The sequence below is a fragment of the Eptatretus burgeri genome, chromosome 18, assembly GCF_056783735.1.
Source record: "Eptatretus burgeri isolate ZD-2024b chromosome 18, Ebu_testis_v1, whole genome shotgun sequence".
Classification (NCBI taxonomy): Eukaryota; Metazoa; Chordata; class Myxini; order Myxiniformes; family Myxinidae; genus Eptatretus; species Eptatretus burgeri.
Genome location: NC_140978.1, coordinates 29,088,134 through 29,109,108, shown reverse-complemented (window position 1 = coordinate 29,109,108; position 20,975 = coordinate 29,088,134). Strand labels below are relative to the sequence as shown.

At 44.3% G+C, this 20,975-nt stretch overlaps 1 protein-coding gene across 7 annotated transcripts in view; it reads right to left on the bottom strand.

Annotated features, from left to right (window-relative positions):
• Window positions 1-2,228: 2,228 nt before the first annotated feature.
• The window catches only part of LOC147008802 (receptor-type tyrosine-protein phosphatase gamma-like), a 732,556-nt gene continuing 713,809 nt past the window's right edge, over window positions 2,229-20,975 (bottom strand). For all 7 annotated transcript variants that reach the window (XM_085863992.1, XM_085863997.1, XM_085863993.1 and 4 more), the window contains 4 exons: window positions 9,640-9,786; window positions 9,176-9,318; window positions 8,566-8,701; window positions 2,229-4,465 (listed from right to left, as the gene is read on the bottom strand). In XM_085863992.1, coding sequence (XP_085720118.1) covers window positions 4,319-4,465; window positions 8,566-8,701; window positions 9,176-9,318; window positions 9,640-9,786 — 573 coding nt within the window. In that variant the 3' untranslated portion in view covers window positions 2,229-4,318. The remainder of the gene's footprint in view (window positions 4,466-8,565; window positions 8,702-9,175; window positions 9,319-9,639; window positions 9,787-20,975) is intronic.

Sequence of the window (20,975 nt, the reverse complement as noted above, 5' to 3'; positions counted from 1 at the left end):
TGAAACAAGCCCAGCCTGGTGCTTATTCTGCATTCATGGATTATGTGAATAAGGAGGGATTAAAGTAAATAATATCTTGAAACACTTTTTTTTGGGGGGGAAGGGAAAAGTTGCTGCAGAGCATTACAATTTACTTCTACCCAAAGGTGATGTACCCAAATAACCCAAAGGTTGTTCCTCTGTGCAATGGACTTGAGAATTTTCACCAACTCCACATCAACACTGACCCTTGTGTTTTACATTCGCCCTCCATTTCCACCTGAAGGTTTCAACGGCAGCCACAGCTTGTGCAAAAATCCTTTTACACAACCCTCAAAGCTGAAGGATGTCATAAAAGTAAAGGTGCTAAAATTACATAAACCTTTAGTGTCACGGGTGGAAAGAAGTAAAGATGTAGGCCTAAACTAGAGAGTTCATGGAACGAACACCTTGCCCCCCACGGTCTTAAGAAAAAAGGACATGGGTGGGGTCTGTGAACAGCACATTTGATTGGTTGAGATGATGCAAAATGTCATAATATTTTGTCCAAGTAATGCCAAATGGAAGGTTCTTGAAAGTGTCAAAAAGGCAATTTGTGTTCTACATTGTTCAAGTGCATAACTCAATTGAAATATAATTTTTTTAAGAGTTTTTAGAAAAAAAACACCTTTTTTTTGGAAGTTTACCGCCATTGATGCAGTGTCTTTTACACCACCTTATTTAACATGTTACATCGGTTCTTTGTGCCTGTTGTTTGTGTCCTTTATGACATCATTAAAAAACAGTGTTTTCTGTTTGGAATGATTTTTAATTTTGATTGATTGCCAGACAAGCAGACCGACTACAAAAAAATTCTCACTCCTCTCCGCGCACGTGCGATCAGGACCGATCCAGAGCCAAAGTACTGCTAAACTACAGGTTTGTTTTCTGATTCATGTTCAAAATATAACATTCAATTTAAATCAAGTTATTCCTTGATCATAAACTGATGTCTGACAGTTTACAATCGGGTTAGGAATCAAACCTTAGCTAGAAACCTGTCAGAAGCAAGTGTGCTACATTTGTACCCTACTGTCGCACTTGGAATGTAGTTAGATATAAGGAAAAGTTGCCGTTCCGGTGAAGTCCTACCCGGGGGTGCTCGGTCGTGGACATAAAAGATCCCATCGTACACTGTCAGTACCCCGGTTAAATTATCTTCAAGATGAAATTGTTAATGTAAGTAAGTATTAAATGGATGAGGATGCTCAGCTTATGCCTGGTGTTGGCTTTATGGTTAATGTGGTGGGCTTCGGATCCTCGCGTCCTGAGTTCAAATCCTGCTTCTCCGTTGAATTAATACCAGGTGGGGTTGAGTCAGCCTGTCATCCTTCTGAGGTTGGCAAAAAGAGTACCAGCTTGCTGGGATGATTGAGCCATTCGAGTATCCTGTTCTGGAGTGGTGACCCGTCCAGGATTGTGCCCAATAAGCCAGGAGACTGCTTGGGCAGCACCGACGCTCCATGTAGAGTATGGTACCGATGGATGGATGGATGCTAAGCTTGCTGAGAACATCTTCATGAGGATACGATGAAAATGGTAAGAATGTCTCAGATAAGCAAACGGATTGAGTAAGTAACGGGGCTGTGGATACGTCCCACACAGACACAACCTCAATGTCCTGCTGGCAATCTTGGGGCTTTTCTATTCTCGGCGACCATATGAAACCTTTATGAGACTTTCGACAAAGAGGAAGAAGGCGAAAGAAAATATGTGATTGAATGTCACAAGGAACATCATCTTTAACTCCAACACAAAAGGGACGGTGTGCATCGGCTGTCCAAAAGCTTGCAGACATGAACAGTCAGACAGCTTACTGGTTTGAACTTCATGCGTTTATGACGCTTGACTGATAGAAACAGAGCCAGTAGCAGTAGCACTAATTAACAAAGTAAGAGTCATGGTGTTGGCGGCTCACGGAGGTTTTGCATCACATTGTGGACAGGTGTGATGGATGATTTGGCAGCGACGGTCAGAACGTCCGATGCCCATGGACCTTTGTTTACGAATGCAGACGGAAGGAGCACATTCTGATTCATTTGGAATATCAACCGGGCTCTCGATGCATCGCAGCACTGTGGAATGTGTGCTGTTTCCATGGATATTTAATATCAAACTCTGCTGTTATTGTTTGGCACAGAGGTGACTCCACTGCCATGATGAATGGCAACTTTGCACACACACAAATATATTAGCACATGAAGCAGGCCTCGTTTTCCAAATAAACATTAATTTATTGTGTTATAATCTACAATTTAATAAATATGCCTACAGTACAGCATAGAAATCTCATTAGGGACCAACTACTTGCTTTTTTTTTTTTCCTGAAATATCAAACAAAGGAAATACACAAGTGAAAATCTTCCTCCATGCTTTTGGCACAAGGGCCACATAATTGGCTGTAAAAATGGTGTTTGTCGCTTCACCCACCGCATTGCTCAACGCCACAAAGCACAAACTCCCTTCATTTCTCAGGAGCCAAATATCCCTGACCCCCCTCCCAGAGGTCATCCAAATTATGGTCCGGCCCTCATATCGAAGCCCGAAGCACAACAATGTATGACTTACACAAATTTAATTAGGAGGTGGCACTCCTCTGGTGCTGCCCACACTTACCAAAGTATAAACCTCCAGCCTTTGGGTTTTTCCCATCAAAAGCATCTCTCGTGCCACGTTTACAACTTTACCTTTCAGGTATCTCACGTCATGAGTGGTTTATTCCTCCAAGTTATACCAGAGCGGAGTTTGAGTTCAAACTACAAGCTGTTCGAGTCACAAATCCCTCATTGCCAGTTTTACTACAGTGATGCCACCGCTTCGTGCACCCTTCGCAGTGACAAGCCCGACTGAAAGTCCCTTTACATAATCTCTGTGAACTCTTCGTGCCTCGACCCATTCCCTATCCCAGCTGTAGGGACGAAAGGCATCGGTGCTGGCAAATGGTAAGTCGGCAAGTCACAAAGTACAGTCATGACGTGGACGTAGGAGAAGTGGGCATATCACGCTGCACCGAGAAGCTGGGAACACAGAGATGGGAACTACCTGACTTGACAGGTACATCAGACAAAAGGCAATCTTGCAGACAATGCAAAAACGACAAAAAATCCAGGGGTTGGACACATGACCGGGGATAGTTGAACTATTTGAACTATAGTGAACTATAGACTATTTACAAAAAAAAAAACAAAACCCAACAGGAGATCGTGAACAAGTAGAGAGTAAAGTCTCTCATCTCCTCCTCCTCCATGCCTCTTCCCCCAGTATTCCCAGTGTTTCCTCTGCCAGGACAGGGCACAAGCTTGAAGTTGCAAAATGTCAGGTGGTGAGCCAGGTGTGAGTTAGAGCCCGGATGATGACGACGATGATGTGCCCACGGTTCTCGTCCACAATAAAAGCTGCCTTGATGCTGGTTTTTCTGATGGAACCAATCTGTCAAGATGACGGTGGCTTGGCATGGTGTCTTACAAAAGGTGTTTTTGAGAAATGCTGGTAAATTCTTATTCATTTAAATCAGTTTCTGTGGCTTACTTGCAGCAGCATGCTTTGATAGTGCAGCATCATATTAACATTGGGAAAGTTTGGCAGCAAAGCCTGGCGTTCACTTTGCTGTCCTGAGCTGTTTATTTTTCACAGTTGTTGAAGTACAGCTGAATTTTTACCCCTTTTAATGGACTGTCAGCTGAGACCGATCTTTACCATGCTAAACAACCTGTCAAGAAATAAGAGAGACTGCGTAAAAAAAAAAATCTTAAGCTTAATGAAGGAAACGAAAGGACGGAAACAGGTTTGGGAATCGCGAGGGACCCACTGCTAAAACTAAAGTTGAACAAACCTCTTCCAAGCCACTGACATAAACAAAGTTATTTCATGTTGCTGCAGGAAACCTGACTACTGTCGGCGAAAAGAAAATTTATAATTATTATTATTATTATTTTTTTTTTACGAGCTTTTCCACAAAGCGAAAAACGTCGTGTCCTCCCTTCCCTGATCTGCGAGATCTTCATCACCCATCGTTGTGTAAAGTCCACGACCGTATACTCTTGACATCGGATCAACGTGAGGGACGAAGCAGACCGGCTACTACACCGCTTCCAAATCCACAAATATCACTTTGAGATGATTCAAAAAATGAAACGAGAAGCCGACTCCAAAGTTGTCCCGTGTGTAGGCATGAAAACAATATGGTTTTCATTTGGAAAGTTTACAAAGGCAAAGGGCATGAAAAAGAAGGCCCCGTCTCCACGCCTGGGAGTACGCAGTCTCTGTGGTTACGGAAATGATGAGAGAAAGACATGAGACATCACACAAGTGACTGCAGGCTCTCGGCCACGCTGCCGTCTTCAGGAAGGATTGCTACTCCGTTCCTCTCGGCCAAGCTGAGTCCGTTCCGAGTTTCACGACTCACTACTAAGCTCAGCAGAGCTTTGTACAGGAACTGGTAATGCTCCTGTTAGGAGGAAAGGTGGAGGTGTGTGGGGGTGGGAGGGGAGAGGGTGCAGGGGGGAGGAGGTTGGTGTAAACCAAATTTATCATTTTGAAAAATCAACAGTTGACACAAGAATAAAAAAAAAACAAAAGTAACACGAGTATGTATTCAGTATTCATTAGTGCGGAATCGCAGAAAAAATCATCGATAAAACGAAATAACAATTCGGTTAAAATATATAGCACTTGGAATGGGTGTTAATGTTTTTCCTTCCTTAGATTTTTCTTCAATTTTTTCTTAGATAGCCAAAATTTTTTTTTTTAATTAGATTTTTTAGATTTTTAAATTAGATTTTTATTTAGATTTTTAATTAAGATTTTTATTTAGATTTTTAATTTATTAAGATTTAGATTTAGATTTTTAAATTAGATTTTTAAATTAGATTAAAAAAATTAGATTTTTTCTTAGATAGCCAAAATTGTCCACCCCATGCATCCTTCCCTAGCCCTCATTCTTCCCCCCATTTGTCCCTCAACCCTGCTGTTTGTGTGTTCCCCCCTCCCCCCTTTCTACTGTTACTTTTGTTCTGTTACGTCTTGATGCATTCTATGTGCTAGCTCCTCCATGAGCCTCGACCTTGTCGACAAAAATGTCCCCTACGTTGACTTGTGAAGAACCTTTCCCACCGAAAGCACTCAATGCGACACGGATTCAAATGCTTTCTCTCATGTCGATTCGACATTTTGCAATTTCTTTGCCTTTTGGGTAATGATACGAGTAGTCTGCACAAGCCTCACCACTGTACCAAAATGTCAATTTCAGGCACTACAGATCAACAGCCTTTTCTACCCGGGAAGCCGTGACGAAGATTTGGGCCCGGCCAAGAGTTTCATCTGAAATGCCTGTGTTTTCGCATTACCAGAGAGTGATGCCTCTGCCATCATCAACTAGCTCATCCAACTGCTCCCACCTATTCGCAGCATCCGTTGTGATCTGAGAAATGAACCAATGAAGTAAAACATCCAGCCCAAAGCTCAGACGCCGGCCTAGACACGTGGAATTGGGTTCTTCTTCACAGGCAACCCACCAAGAAAGGATTCATCCACGGATGGGTCGTCACGTTAGGGAATGGCGAAAGTCATTCGCGACTGGATCAGGGGCAAAGTCACCACGTCAGCATCTAAAACGGTTTCTCTGAAATATTAAGGAGCAGAGTAATGTTCAGTGGGGAGACATTTTGATGCTGATAAACCTTACTGAGCTGCAGCTCAAGGGTGTTTTTACGCTCCCTGCGGTATTCAAATGGAGGTCACAGATGAAATAGGACTGCTCTGTGATAATATAAACTTTATAAGAAGGATGAGCCAAAATTATTACTTGATTATCTCCAAACATCAAGCATCGACCTTTCCTCTGCTGACGCTGGCAATGCAGTCTTTCTGGAATGGTGAAGATAATACGTCTTTGATTCCAGTCCTACGGTTCAGTTCAAGTTGAAAAAGAAGAAAACGATTTCATTCAGAAGGCCCAATTCCATCAGGAAATTAATCCCCTTGACGTGGAAACCTCGTCAAGTGACGACTGACTGATGGTAACAGGTTTTCAATTGCTGGGCTATGGAGGCAGTTTGACACTCACCCGATTGGTGCCACGTCCTGAGCGGCTGTAGGATCTGCCAGTGTTTCCCACTACTGGATATCCACGACGAGAGAGTTAATAAGTGCATAAATCCCTAATGTGGTGTGAATGAGTTACTGACAGCTAAACTGTTCTGAGCCATCAGGGTTTACAGCTTCGATATGTTCATTTGTTGAAGCAAACGGTCCCATTTTTGCAGTTGATGAAAAAACAAAACTTACGGAGCTTAAATGTACAAAACTAAGAAATGCAAGATGACACGACAGGTTTAGGTTTGTGAGTTTTCTGACAATATAATAATGGTCATCTGACCACAAGACGGTTGAAAAGGCTCGCACAGCTGCAGATCTGAGAACGGGGTCTCTGGCATTTCCGATTCAAACAAAGTTTTGAGTTTGGGGCCCTCGAGAACCGGGGAAGGACACCTGCTTACTAAAACTTTGCAGCACAAGGACAAGCCAAAACTTCAGTCATCACCACCACAGCCTACTCCTGAAGATAGAACATGGAATGGGTTGAGGCTCGGGTGAGGTCGATAGGCCCTGGTGGGGTGAAGTTTGAGGTCAGTCAGAAGGAGGGGAAATAAATTGGCACGAGCTTGGAAAGTCACGCTCTAGGCTTGCTATTAGTCCAACGGTAAGAAGCAATAATGAGAGAGCAGGTGCCCCCAGCCCATGAGGAAATGAGTGTTCGAGCCGTTGCCCAGCTGGAGAGGCTGTGGAGAAATGAGGGGCTGGACGAGCCTGCTGGGAAGGCTAGATGAGGAGATGTCCCTAAGGATCATAGTGCCTGGTGTGAGAAATTAACGTGACGGCAAAATTGACAAACGATAGTGATGCAGTGCACCACTCAAAAACACGAAACAAACACTTCAGCACCAATCAACATGGCAATGGCACACAATGTCGCGAGTACAACGAGATCAGGAGGTTGAGCAATATCACCGACCTGCTGATGCTCATTGTAATATTCATTGAGTAAATCCACACGATCTCATTATTTATTGTGGATCAGACCCAGAATGACCTGTCTGAACTCTTGAAATCCTCGTAGGATCATAACAGTATGACAGAAAAGCCAAGAGGGAGGTGCTGCTCACAGCAATGAGAAAATCATAATGGATTGCAGCTTGATGTACAGGGAGCTATAATAAGCTAAACTATTGGTCCAAAGAGGATGCAACACAACAATGAATAATTGTGAAGGAGTATTCCCGAGAGAATGGCGTTCTCATGGTGGAAGGAAAACGACAAGCTAATTGGAGGCCGTGTCCTTATCACGTCCATTTATTGTAGCATGGACGCGCACGCACTCTCCGTCAGATCCACACACTTATCACCCCAAAGGGGAATTCAATTGAACAGCACTTTTTTTTTGTTCCATGCAATGACTCGTTAGAACAATTCAATATGCGGTTGGACTCGTGAAAATTTGTAGGTGGAAACGGGTCATGCCCTCAACATGAGGTGTTCGCATAAAAGTAGTGGAAATGTCAATGGATGGACAATGGTGACACGTGACACACATGACCCTGTGAATATAGCTGCAAGAAACATAAACCTTAGGATTAATGGCTGTGCTGTGTCCGCAGAGGATAAGACTCTGCTCCGAGTTTTCATTGACACCGGCTTATTTGGCCATCCGTCTCAAGGTAAACACTTATGGAAAAATCTTCATGTCAGTGATCCCAAGTCACTTAGGCCATTCACCTTGACGAAGTGGACAGGAGAAGAGAAATGCCAAATGTTGAAGACTGTCATGTGCACTTCATGACGTAAAAACAGCAGACGACGAATCAGCCGTGAAGCATGGTGTTCATCAGTAAAGATGCGCTACCCTTCACCTGAAGAACCAAAATCGTTTTGTCATCTTAAGCACTAAATCGATCCACAAACGCCTTTCTTTGGCTGTGCAAGTCAAGGGGAGGACATCGCAATGGCGGAGAGACGCTTTGTTTGCCGACACTATGAGAAGCATTAAAATACAGAGACAGAGAAGTTGCTTTGGGATAAAGCAGGGGTTAAAGGTCAGTTCTATGCAAGCAACAAAACAGGGGGAGAATCGGCTTTAAAACAAAGATAACTTACAGAGGGGAACAGATTCAAGATTAAGATTAATAAGTGTATTGAGAAATGGTCCTTCTCATCTGGGGCCTGAGGAATCAGCCGCTTGCCTCTTGTCCTTCAATGTCACAGTTTCTTGCCATATCAAGTCATCCCACATTCGTTGATGATGCTCTTTTCTCCTAACTTTAATCCAGATCATTACCTCTAACCCCAACTAGTGTTTTCTACCCAGTCCTTAAAACTGACCATGATCCCGAGCTGAGCATCAATGTCAGCACGAACCCGAACTGTGTTTTTTTTTCTTTTTTTCTGCTCATGCAAACCCGACATGTTATATCAACAACGTGTTCTAGAAGGGCAGCCCACTTTTACTAAACGTTTATTTCCTCCATCTGTTGTGATCTTGATCTCACATACCAGGTCTGTAAATGATCCAGGCCGTGCTTTTTGGATGCCCCTCGCCACCTGAAAAACATCCATGATATTCTCCTCTTCCAGCTGATCCCAAAGTGATGCCAAGCCACAGAATGCTGCGGCAGATACGCCACCAAGTCTGCCAACACAAGAACAAAGACAACGGTTGGAACACTTGCTTCAAATTTGATAAACAAAAGGATATCTTTCCCCATAAGAGCATAACTGTTGATTGTTGTGCTCCAATCACCATTCCCTTGTTATACGAGTCAAATTGGGATCCAACTGAGAACCTGGCAAACCCGGCAAGCTCGCCAACGACTTTCCCCTCGAGGAAGAGCAGGTTTTGTTTTCAGGTTGTCCATCCATCCATCCGTGCTAGTTTATTTTATTCTTATGGTGATCTACGAAGGAGCTTGTACAAATCGCAAGGACATTATCAGTCAATAGATGTATATAACAGCACAGTAGATGTGGGATTTTAACTGGGGCTATAAGCCATGGACTTGGTGCTCATATGAGGACATCGAAGAGGCCAACCCAAGTTCTAGCGGTCTTATCAGTCGGTAAGACGCTATGTTGGCAATCAGCGGATGATTGTCAATAAACTTACTGATCATGAACAATAATGGGACGTTCAGAGGTCATCTTCTCGTCATTCATGATGGTGATGAGTTCAAAGGCTCCACTGATTGGTCCGTCGGGGTTAGGCCATCGCGGGCACTTGATGAGCTTTAGCTCCAGAGGCCTCTCCGACTGTGGATTGGGTAATGGTGAACATATTATGGATTAATGCTCGCTAATTGTCCAGTGTGTTACAAAATACATTCAATGTGCTTAGGTACTGGCAATGAACAGATTTCAGGAAACGGGGATGTACATGGGAGGGATAAGAAAATGGATTTCTGATGACAGGTGTGATTGAGAGGAGTGGTGTTATGAGGAGGAGGAGGAGGAGGAGGAGGAGAGAAAGTGGTCTTGTGAAATGATGCTGAGTTGCTGCCATGGCGTATATGTGAGTGTGAGTGTGAGTGTATGTGTGTGTGTGTGTGTGTGCACATGTATGCCGAAGCGAACCTGCCGTCCAAACATCAGCAGGTTGAAGACAGCCAAGCGCTCTGCACTCGCAAGCTGCAAGCAGTCTTCCTTGAGCAATTTCACGCAGAAATTGCCACAATTCAGCGCCTTGTCACGGATTGGCCAGTAAACGTATTCCTCCTCTGTCTGTATATGCGTCAAAGGAATGAATTTGCCAAAAGGACAGAGAGGTGTTGGGGGCGGGGTGGTTACGGGAAAAGGTGTTGGAAGGAGATGGAAGGCAAAAGGTGAATTGAAATTCATGCATGAAGTCTCCGAACGTGGGCACGTCACAAATACACATTCAATGTTTGTGTGTCTGTGTGTCATTGTGCCAAGAACAAGCTACAGCATGACAAAAACAGCAACGATGCTCAATGCTTTTATATAATAACAATAACAATAATAATAATAATAATAATAATGTAACAATTGTGCAGCCGGAGAGGTTGACTGGAGTGTGAATTTTAAAGAAATTAATTATTTATCAATGTGTGAGTTTAAACAAAGACAAATTACCCATTTCAAAATGCACAGCAAGTTGAGGTGCATATTTGCAGGGACAGGCCTGGAGTGCCCTTGAGAAATCACGATGACCTTGCTGCGGGATGCTGAAATGGACCCCATTACAGCAAAGCTGCCAGTACTTTGGTGGATGGGCAATCAGTAGGTGTGAATGTGGGAGGTATACGGCTTCGTAATGTCCCAGACTAGTGTTGGATGGTCCATCTAGCTTGGAACCTTCATTTGAGCACAGGCATGATGCACCATGGGCTCTGAAATAAATGTTAAAATTGCAGCACTCACCACCCCCTACACCCCATCCTTTCCCTCCCCTCTCCCCCGCCTGCATTCTGCTGTATTCAAACGTGCAAACCTCTGCAGTAGCAGGTGCACCACGACAGCATGCTAATATCAGTGCATTTCTGTTATTTATTGGGTGTGTGGACTTGCGCACACACACAGGTGGCATATTACCAGCAGCTAAGCTAACTCACGTAAAGTATGCTAATTGTATGTTGGTTAAAGCAGGAGTGTAACATTCATTACAGTGGTATCTTTTTGTGGATATTGTACTGTGCAGTTCCAAAATGGCCTCTTCGGAACCTTTCCAAATAATGGATCAAAGACAACCAGTCAACCACGCTACACCGAGTAACTTACACTCAAATCTTTTTAAAAAGACTTGAAACAAGAACACCATGGCAAAGGATTTTCTTAGCAGTGAGAAAAATTTTCTCATTTCAAGAAAACTCATTATTGTCAGAAAACATTTTCGTACGAAGAAAATGATCTTTTGCAGTGTACCTTGCGGAAATACAAGCATATGCTATTGGGGTCTGGAGTCATGTTTTCTGGGTAACATTCTGAGCCAATTATTTCATCAAGGTACAACCAGACTCAGTGGCGTAATGGTTGGAGCATTCACCCTGAGTCTGGGAGGTTGGCGGTTCGACAATGACCCCAGACCAAGTAAGATCGAAGACTAAAAATGGTATGTACTGATTCCTTGCTTGACACTCAACAATTAAAAAGGATGAGCACAGACAAAAAAAAAACATAGGTTGGCAACCATTCTGGAAGATTGATGGGCTCAAGAGCCCCCCCCCCCCTTGTGTTAAAGTTCCTTGTAAGTGAACTCAATATAAAAAATATATACAACAAACAAAGAGCAAATTTCAAGAGAACTATTTACACTTTCTCTCCTCCAAATGTTGTATCTGCTTGGTGATTGTTACAGCAGTCAGCAGGCCCTTGGCCACCTTCAGCCGGTGCTCATCATCAGTGGTTTGTCTCACGACAGATGTCAGTCCATGATCGAGGAACAGCTTAATTTAAACTGAATATTATATTTTGAACACGTATCGGGAAATGAACTTGTAGTTTGGCAGTGCTTTGGCTCTGAAATTGTCCCGATCGCACATGCACAGAGAGGAGCGAGATAATTGTTTTGCTCTGTCTGCCCGTCTGGCAGTCAAACAAGATACATATTGTTTTTCAGGACGTTATAAAGGACACAAACAACAGGCAGGAATAACCAATGTAACACGTTAAATAAGGTGGTGTAAAAGATGCTGGCTGCATCAACGGAGGTAAACTTCTGAAAATTATTTTCTACAACCTTGAAAATCTTTATTTTATTTCAATTGAATGATAGACTGGAACACAAATCGCCTTATTGTCACCTTCAAAAACCATTTGTTCAGCAGTACTTGGACAAAATATTACAGCATTTTACGTCATTACGCCCAATCAAATTTGCTGCTTGCAGACCCCGCCCATGTCTTTTTTCTTCAGACTGCGCGGGGTGTTAAGGTGTTCTATGAACTCTTGAGTTGAGATTCGTGCTTTGACTTATTTGTACTTGTATCACCAAAATGGAACCACCGCGCTTGAACGGCTTCACTCTTCTGCACTTATTAGGGTACCAAGCCTGTTAAGGCTGATACCTTATTGATTTTGTTTTGTTTTTTAGTCCCCTACCCGTTTCACCAGGGGGGACTATTGGTTTGCTCGCTGGATGTCCGTCCGTCCATTCGTCTGTCCGTCTCATCTGTGGTTTTTCGAACATTTTTTTCCCCATACCTTTTTACATATTCAACCTTTTACATATTTTACATATTCATATTCAACTGAAACTTCGGACATGGCTTTTTTCAGAGTTTTTGTCAATTTTTCAGAGTTATGACCTTTTTGGACTTAGAAAATATTGCATCGGTGGGGGATATGGATTGCAAAGCAATTCTCGCTCTCATTCTACGTTATTCTTCCGCCGTGGCGGACATTTTTCGGATTTATTCCCTTTCAAATTCATTTTCTCGACAACTACTCATCCGATTAACAAAACAAATTCCATATAGGAATTAACAAAACAAATTCCGTCAAGGCCAAACTACTCATGTGGGATTTTGTAATGATAAATATGACGTTATAGGTCCCATGGTGTGGCAGCCACATTGGGAGAAAGGGGAAAAAATTGGACCTCTTTTTCTCCGAAATTGCTCATTGGAAAAAAATTAAACTTTGCACATGTCAATTACCCCTCATGGGGAATAAGTGAGGTTAACAATCATGTCATTAGTGAAGTGGTGTTCTGGCCAAAATTCAACATGTAGAATGCTTTATCCAATTAGTATGAAAATTGAGGGTCATCTCGGGCTAATTTGGTCACCAGAATTTAATTTATGATGTCATCAGTGATGTGGTTCAGCAGTTATATTGGATTGAAAATTAAAAAAAAAACTTTAAAAATATTCTCCAGAACAGCTTACTACACTGATCCAAAACTTCATGCACATTATGTAGTAGCCTTGGGAAATATAAGGTGTAAAGTTTACCATCATCGGTCACATGGTCTGGCAGCCATATTTTTTGAATAATAAACCTTAAAAAAAAACTTCTTCGCCAGAACGGCTTGACAAATCGAGGGGAAACTTTATACACACGTCGCACAAACTTTGGGGATACCAGGGTGTTCACTTATAAATCATAGGTCACATCGTCTGGCAGCCATATTGGATTGAATGAAAATTAAATAAACCAATGTCACCCGCAGGGTGACCCGTATCTTGCCAAAAGGTGACCATGTGTGACTTCTTTAAGGTCACACTGAGCTGAACAGAGCTGCTATCCACCAGGAGCGACTCCTTGAGGAATATCTTCCTACGAGAGATTCCAATGAGAATCGTTCTACAGAGTAACCATGAAAATATGTTTTTGCCTCATAACGTCACCAAATGATGTTATAATGTCTCAAGCTTGACATATCTAGAAAGCACTCATCGAGGTGTTCAATTTGAGGTACTACACGATATGGTTCCTAAAACTTGAAAATTTGACCTTGGGGTCAAATATGTTTGACCTTAGGCGTTAACCATGAAGGTCAAGGCCAATCGCCACCAAAGATTAATCAGCTGAGCGCCAGACCATGAACTATATTCCCATGAAGGTTGAAGACGATCCGATCAAAATTACTCAAAAAATAAGGGTTTCGTCGACTCCCCTGATTTGCGATAAAGTGACCTTGACCTTTGACCTTGACCTTCAAAATTTTGTGCGTTGAAAGGGACCTCTATAGGCCTCTGATATGCGAAGTTACAAAAATTTCCAATGATAACTGTGCTCTGCAGAATTTTTTTTACGTGATTACAGACAAAAAAAAAAAACATACAAGCTGACTAACATATCTTGCAAAAACTTCATTTTGGCAAGATAAAAATATATTTCTCTTGAACCGCTTCATCGATCGATGTGAAACTTGACAAATATTATCTCGTGGTCATTTGATTGGTTGCAGGGTCTGGCAGCCATAAATATTTAATTATTTTTGAATCTCTCAAAAAAAAACTTTTTGAATTGAATTTTTGAATCTCATTCTGAATTCATTTTCATAAATAAGTACAAATAAGTCAATGGATGTCATGGGGTCACGTGTCTGATCAAAGTGGGGCGTCTTGGTACCCGGTCATAACTGCTCGCAGTTATAAAGTGGCACGTCTAGTTTTACTTGAAGCCCGTCATTATCTGAAACATCTCGATCAGATTACAGGGGTCACAGTCTGAATGTAAAGAAGAGGAGAGTTAGACCATGACTAAGGCAAGGTTCTTTCTCTTAGAGTAGTTAATGCATAGAATGGTCTCCCTTGTAAGGTAGTGGTTGCAGAAACAGGAGATAAGTTTCAATTGGAATTAGGTTCCTGGAAATATTGGAGATGGAGGGGTATAGGGATGTTGGCAGGATTTTTAGGAAGGTAGCGTGTGTATGGAAGTTTGATGGTAACTGCTGTTCATGTAGCACAGGCATGATGGGCCAAATGGCCTCCTGTGCCAAAGTTCATTGTTGTTTTTGTTGTTGTTGTAAAATATAGAACAATGGCTTCTCCTTCTTTGTGGTGATATGCACTATGACCGATAGTGTTCCGTTTCCACTGCTGGAGAGTTTTAACTTGTCAAGTGAATGAGGCACATGTGCTATAAAGCGGACTGAAATTAACTCAGTAGGAGGTTTTGTCCCTCTCGCATATGGCAGCTCGGCTGCTGGGTAGCTATCATTTTGGTGGGGCACGACTATTCCGCTGATGCTGTGCCCCTATACCAGTACACTGTTTCTTGAAGAGTGCTCACCATGTGGCTTAAGCACTGAAGGAAGGGTTGATAAGGAATGGCTGGCTTGGCAAACACACACCTAAAATGTACGAATCCAGACAATAAATGTAAAAATAAACTCACATTAATGATTTATCCACATAAACTTTGTTATGAATGCAAAGGGAGTTATTCTCCATTATAATGAAAGGAAATCTCCTATTGTCACAAAAATCAGTGTCCGTCTAATTGGGGTGAGTATTGTTAAAGGGGGAAAAAAGTTTTTATCACTTCGCACCAAACTATCCTTCAACCCAACGTTCCCCCTCTTGTGTCACATTCCCACCCACTCAGCGAAGCAACAGCAGAGGCGGACGCTCCAATCTCATGGCTCTTTCACAATAGGTCACTGCCTTTCCCGAGATGTCACCTGTCCAACACAAACCTTTCTTTCACAGCGTACCCAAAAAACATTCATCTCCCTCTCTGGTTATTCATTGTGCTGATTTGACAGATCCAACACTCACGTTGGTGACAGTGTTGTGGTCTATGTCAGGAGCTCTTTTCCCCCAAATCCTTGCCAGCCCAGTCTTCCCAACGATCTGTATGGAATATATTCGGATCCAAGTCCCTGTCTGCAGCAATGTTTTGCTTATGTGTGTGCTATATTGCCTTCCCTACTGTGATTATGCATGAAGGAATGAAGACCTCTCAGTCAACGTAATCTCTAATACTAATAATAATAATTATTTTAGAAGCTTTGTGAGCCATTTTACTGCACAATCTTTATCTCACATGCATGATACACAGAAATATGCCCGATACAACATTGCTGCTAAACCCACGGTCACAACGAACCCACGACGCATTTGTGCCATGACACGATAGAAAATTTGGGCAAATTGTGGGTCATCGGGGGTCGGCGCAAGACAGTCCTACGAAATTTTGAGCATTGTGGCATCGAATTGCCGTCGTGAGGCAAAATTGGAGATGCACCTTTTTTGCTCGACGATTTTTTGTGGTATCTATGTCTTGTGGCTGTCGTGAGTCTGTCCTACGACAGTCTTGCGTTATATAGTCAGGAGACGGACGCGCGAGCGTCCCACGGCTGAAGTGTGACAGTCTTGCGACAGTCGCACGACTGTCGTACGCACATCACACGAGTGAACCACGACCAGATCACGTGAAAAACAGCCCCCCGAAAACTCACGATAGTCCCACGACTGTTGCACGACTGACTTGCGACACACCCACGACATAACCACGACATATCTTTTTTTTCTGTCGTGTCCCCATCGCCAAACCATCTTTAATGTGTCGTAGCCCTCGTGACCACTCAAAATAGATTTCAGGCATGTTGCAAGATGTGGCCACGACAAATATTTTATGGGTCTCAGGTCAGGTCAGGTATGGGAGCATGTGCCAGAACAGCGCGTCACTGCGTCCACTTTCCGCCGATACTCCAGGGGCCTCCGTCTGGCCATCCCCAAGGCAGAAGCCAGACCCATCCCCATCTCCTTGAGATGATGGTCAACCTGCTGCAACCACGAGGCACGTGGTCGGCCCACTGGCCTCCTCCACTTACGAGACTCCCCCGCTGAGAGAATCTGGTGAGCAGGATCAGCGTCAGGAAAACAAGCCACATGTCCATACAGCCGCAACTGATGCTCAAGGACCATGCAGGTAACAAATCTCATCCGAGTCTCTCTCAGCAACCGCTCGTTGGACACAAAATCTGACCAGCGATAGCCAAGGATTCTCCGAAGAGACCCGGTACCAAAGGAATTAAGTCTTCGTCTCAGATCCTTGGTCAGAGTCCAAGTCTCGCATCCATAGAGCAAGACTGGAAGTACCAAGGACCTGAAGACTCAGACTTTCGTCCTCCCGCACAGGTACCGGCAGCACCACACCCCATGATCCAGTGAATCCATGACTCCCCAGGCCCGACCCAGACGTCTATTGACCTCTGATTCACAGCCAGCAGAGACATGAATATCACTGCCAAGGTAAGTGAATCTCTCCACGACCTCAACACCCTCACCACAAACAGACACAGACAGGACAGCAGCATCCAAGATGTCACCGAAAGCCTGGATCTTATTTTTGGCCCAAGAAACCCATAATCCCAGCTGCTCCGACTCCTCAAGGGCCCCCAAAAGGATATCTAAAGTCTCCGCAAAGATGACTGCATCATCTGCAAAATCAAGGTCCGAGATCTTGACATTCCCAAATGATGCACCGCAGCTTGATCTCTCCGACATCCTCCCTAAAATCCAGTCCATACAAGTGCTGAAAAGTGTGGGGGCCAGTACACACCCCTGACAAACTCCAGTAACAACTGGAAATAAATCAGAGATGGTACCACCACACTTCACAGCACTCTCAGTACCAGAGTAGAATTCAGACATCAGATCGATCAGGTTGGTGGCACCCCACGAAGACCAAGAATCCTCCAGAGGACATCCCGATTCACTGAATCGAACGCTTTACAGAGATCAACATAGGCTGCAAGCAGCTCCTGCCGAAACTCTCGTCTGCGTTTGGTGAGGACACGAAGAGCAAGGATACGGTCAATCGTTGACCTCTTTGGTGTTAAGCCTGACTGCTCTGGATGCTGGTGCTCAAGCAGATGGTGGCGAACCCTATCAAGAATTATCCGAGCAAAGACCTTGCCCAGCACTGAGAGTAGCGTCACCCCTCGGTAGTTGTTGCAGTCTTGGCGATCACCCTTCCCTTTTCAGAGAGGGACAACAAGGCCCCTCTTCCAATCAGTTGGGATGATGCCTGTGTTCCAGGCAGAGCACAAAACTGCATGCAACGACACGAGTGCAGCATTTCCACCAGCATTGAGAAGTTCCGCATGGATGTCACAGATCCCTGGAGCTTTGCCCTGTTTCAACCGGTTCACCGCAGCCTGTGTTTCCACAAGCGAAGGTGGACCACAGTTGATTCGAGGGTCAGCAACAGGGATTTTAACACCCTTGACGTCCAACTCGACAACTGGGGGATCAGCCCGGTACAACCGCTCAAAGTAACCGGCCCAGCGGGCCTTCACTTCAGACTCCTCTGTCAAGAGCCTACCACTCTCTGCTCAGACTGCAGTGCTCCGAGGGATCGGCTTGGATGAACGCAATGCGCGAATTCCCCTGTAAGCGGGATGAGAATCACCTGTCCACAGGTGATGCTCTACCCTCTCACAGATTCCTCGTACATAGGCCTCCTTGTCCACCCCCAGTGCACGTACAGTTTTACGCCTCAGCTCCCTGAACAGCTCAGCTCTGCCATTCAGCCTGGCCCTGCGACTCTGGTCAATAGTATCCAGTGTCCCTTGAGAGACAAAATTCTTCTTTGCCCTGCGGTGAGTTCCAAGACATCCACCGGCAACATCAAGGACGGTGGTCTTGAAGGCGCTCCACAACTCTTCAGGACCCCCCAAAGCACCCAGACCCCCCAAGTGTCCACTCAGCCTGTTCGCAAATTCCTCAGCTACCCTCTCATCCCTGAGCTTGCCAACATCCAGCCTCGGCTAGGATGGTACCATTCTCCAGGATTTAAGGTTCAGCTTTAGACTTGCTACAACAAGCCTGTGGTCAGTATTGAGGAACTGAGCACTCCGGTAGACCCTGCAGTTCTGGATCATCCTCCAGCGACCGTCAATGAGGACATGGTCAATCTCCTTTGCCACACCGCCAGCGTTGGAATACCAAGTCCAGCGATGAGCTTGTGGGCGCTGAAACCATGAACCAGCCACCCTAAGTCCATGACTTCTTGCAAAGTCAAGGAACTTAGTGCTATTCTGGTTCATAGTTCCTGACCCATGGAGACCAACACACATCTCATAACCATCCCTATCAGTTCCAGTCGATGCATTGAAATCCCCCAAGACTAGAAGTGTATCTCGTCTGGGGCACTGATCAACCACAGCCTCGAGTGTGGCGTAGAATGCATCCTTCACGGTGAGATCACTCGCCTCAGTCGGAGCATAAACAGAGACCAGGGAAATGACACCTAAGGAGTGACGAATCCTTAATCTCATAATACGCTCGTTGACCGGTGTTACTTCAATTATCATTGGGGTCAGCTTATTGGACACAGCTACAGCAACTCCTTGGGTATGGTAACCATCAGAGCGACCAGACCAATAGTAGGTGTAACCACCCACCATTATCTCGCCGCAATCCAGTCTCCGAACCTCAGAGAGAGCAGCAATCCCGATGTCCAAATGCTTGAGCTCAGATTATAACAGAGACAGGTGATCATCCTCTCTTAGGGATAGGACATTCCAGGCACCCACCCGAAGGGACCGCCTCAGGTTAACCCAAGGAGACCGCCGTCTGGTGGACGACACCTCAGCACCACTCCGACACACTCTCCCGCAATCTGACCCAGGAATGTTACCCCGTGGTTTCCCTCCTATCATCAAAGATTGGGGGTCCCGAAGGCTTTGCCCCAATCCTGTCATCCGGTGAGCTGCCCTGCGAAGGGAAGCTGCACAGGAGGTACTCCCACGGAGTGGGTTTTCAGATTTTTTTTTGCGTTTTTGTGTTTTGCGGAATGAAGGGTTTTACGGTGGCCGGAGTGCAAATCCTGCCACCAACCTCCTGATAAAAAAGTAACCCAACTGCAGGAGGACGTCCGCAGACACAGTTGGGCACTAGATATGGATGGCCGTTGGCTCACAAGGAGCTCCTCCGCCCTTTGACCCTTAGACTTGTCTACCATTATGGGTCTACCATGACAAAATTCCATATGATCCGTTGTGCCCAGGGCTTAAGGGGTTATGAGCTTGCACATCAAGCATTCTGGGGTGGATTATGTTATTTCTTAAGTCTCATATTCGTTTGTAGCTTCTTACCTCCAGCTATCCTGCCCAATTTCCTATCCCTGGTGGAACATTTCATGCAACGAGGTAACAGTGCCAGAAAGCATCTTACCCTTTTTCTTGGAAAGCCAACCCCACTGATGGGAACTTGCAGTTTCTTTGTAAACGTTGCAATTATTCTGTTGCAGATCACAGATGGTCATCAGACCTCAACTCACCTGAGGTGCGATCTCAAAGGCCTCTCATAAATGTTGGTGTGAGTTGATCAAGTCCATCTCTGGAGCATGTACCTCTCATATGCACCTTCACTCTTGAAGGACATAGTCATGACAGCCACTGTTCTGGTTAAAGGTGAGTATCTTTAACAATATGTTTGAGGAAATGGCCAAGGTCCTAAATCCCTCTCTTTCTATACAAATCCTACTCACCCTATCCCCCTCCTCTCATCACTGAAACCCTCCTTCAGCTTGTGAATTCTCCTCCTGCTAACGTTCAGAAAAACTCTGATCCAACCATGACTTCTCCAATGCTCCTGGACTTGATGGCATAAGCAATTTATTACTCAACACTTGGTCATCTGCTCTGTCTACTTATATTTCTCTGATTTTTCTTCCAAGTCTTCATCTGAGGGCTGCCTGCCAGCTTCATGGATAGTCACCATTGTTACCCTAATTAAAAATAACAACATACACTCATACTTGTAACAGTGTTGGGGGTGCTCACGGCAAATTGTGAATGCTTCATGGCTAGACTAAATCTGGACAGGTCACTCCATTGTAGATTGTGGAGATTGGGGAGTGTAACAAGATAAGGGTTTCTGCGAACTGTTGAGCAGCCTTGGGAATCAAACAAACACCAGTGAAGGTAATGCAATAAGGCAAAACTTACTCAACCACCAAAAACGGTGACCCAATTCATAAGAAAAGTACCAAAAGTGACCCTCTCGGCCATAGATTGGTCAGGCTGGTCCCCATTTATAAGAAAGGTCATGGAATCAATTTTTGCAGCAGAACTCAAGACTCATCTCTCATCTAAGTGTCTAATCTTTATCATCTGTTTGGCATCTACTCAAGGTCATCAAGCAATGACATGCCGCTTCTGCTGTGTCAATAATGGAAGGATTCCCTCAATCTCAAACAAGGGGTCAGAGCTCTTTCACCAGACACCCCCAACGTATTCATTGATTTCTGGTACCCTGCTCTGCTTCCCAAAACATTAGTGAATTATGTCATGGGTCCCCTCCTAGACTCTGTCTCACATATCCTCTGAGTTGGAAAACAGCAGGTTTCTTTCGATGGCTTCTTTTGCAAGCTCCACCGAGAGGCTAAAATCCTTCAATAAAGTGTTCTTGAAGCAATTCTCTTCTATTCCTACATCAATGACCTTTCTTGAAAATCCCTTTATTATTTAAGAGAGGATTGAAGCCTAT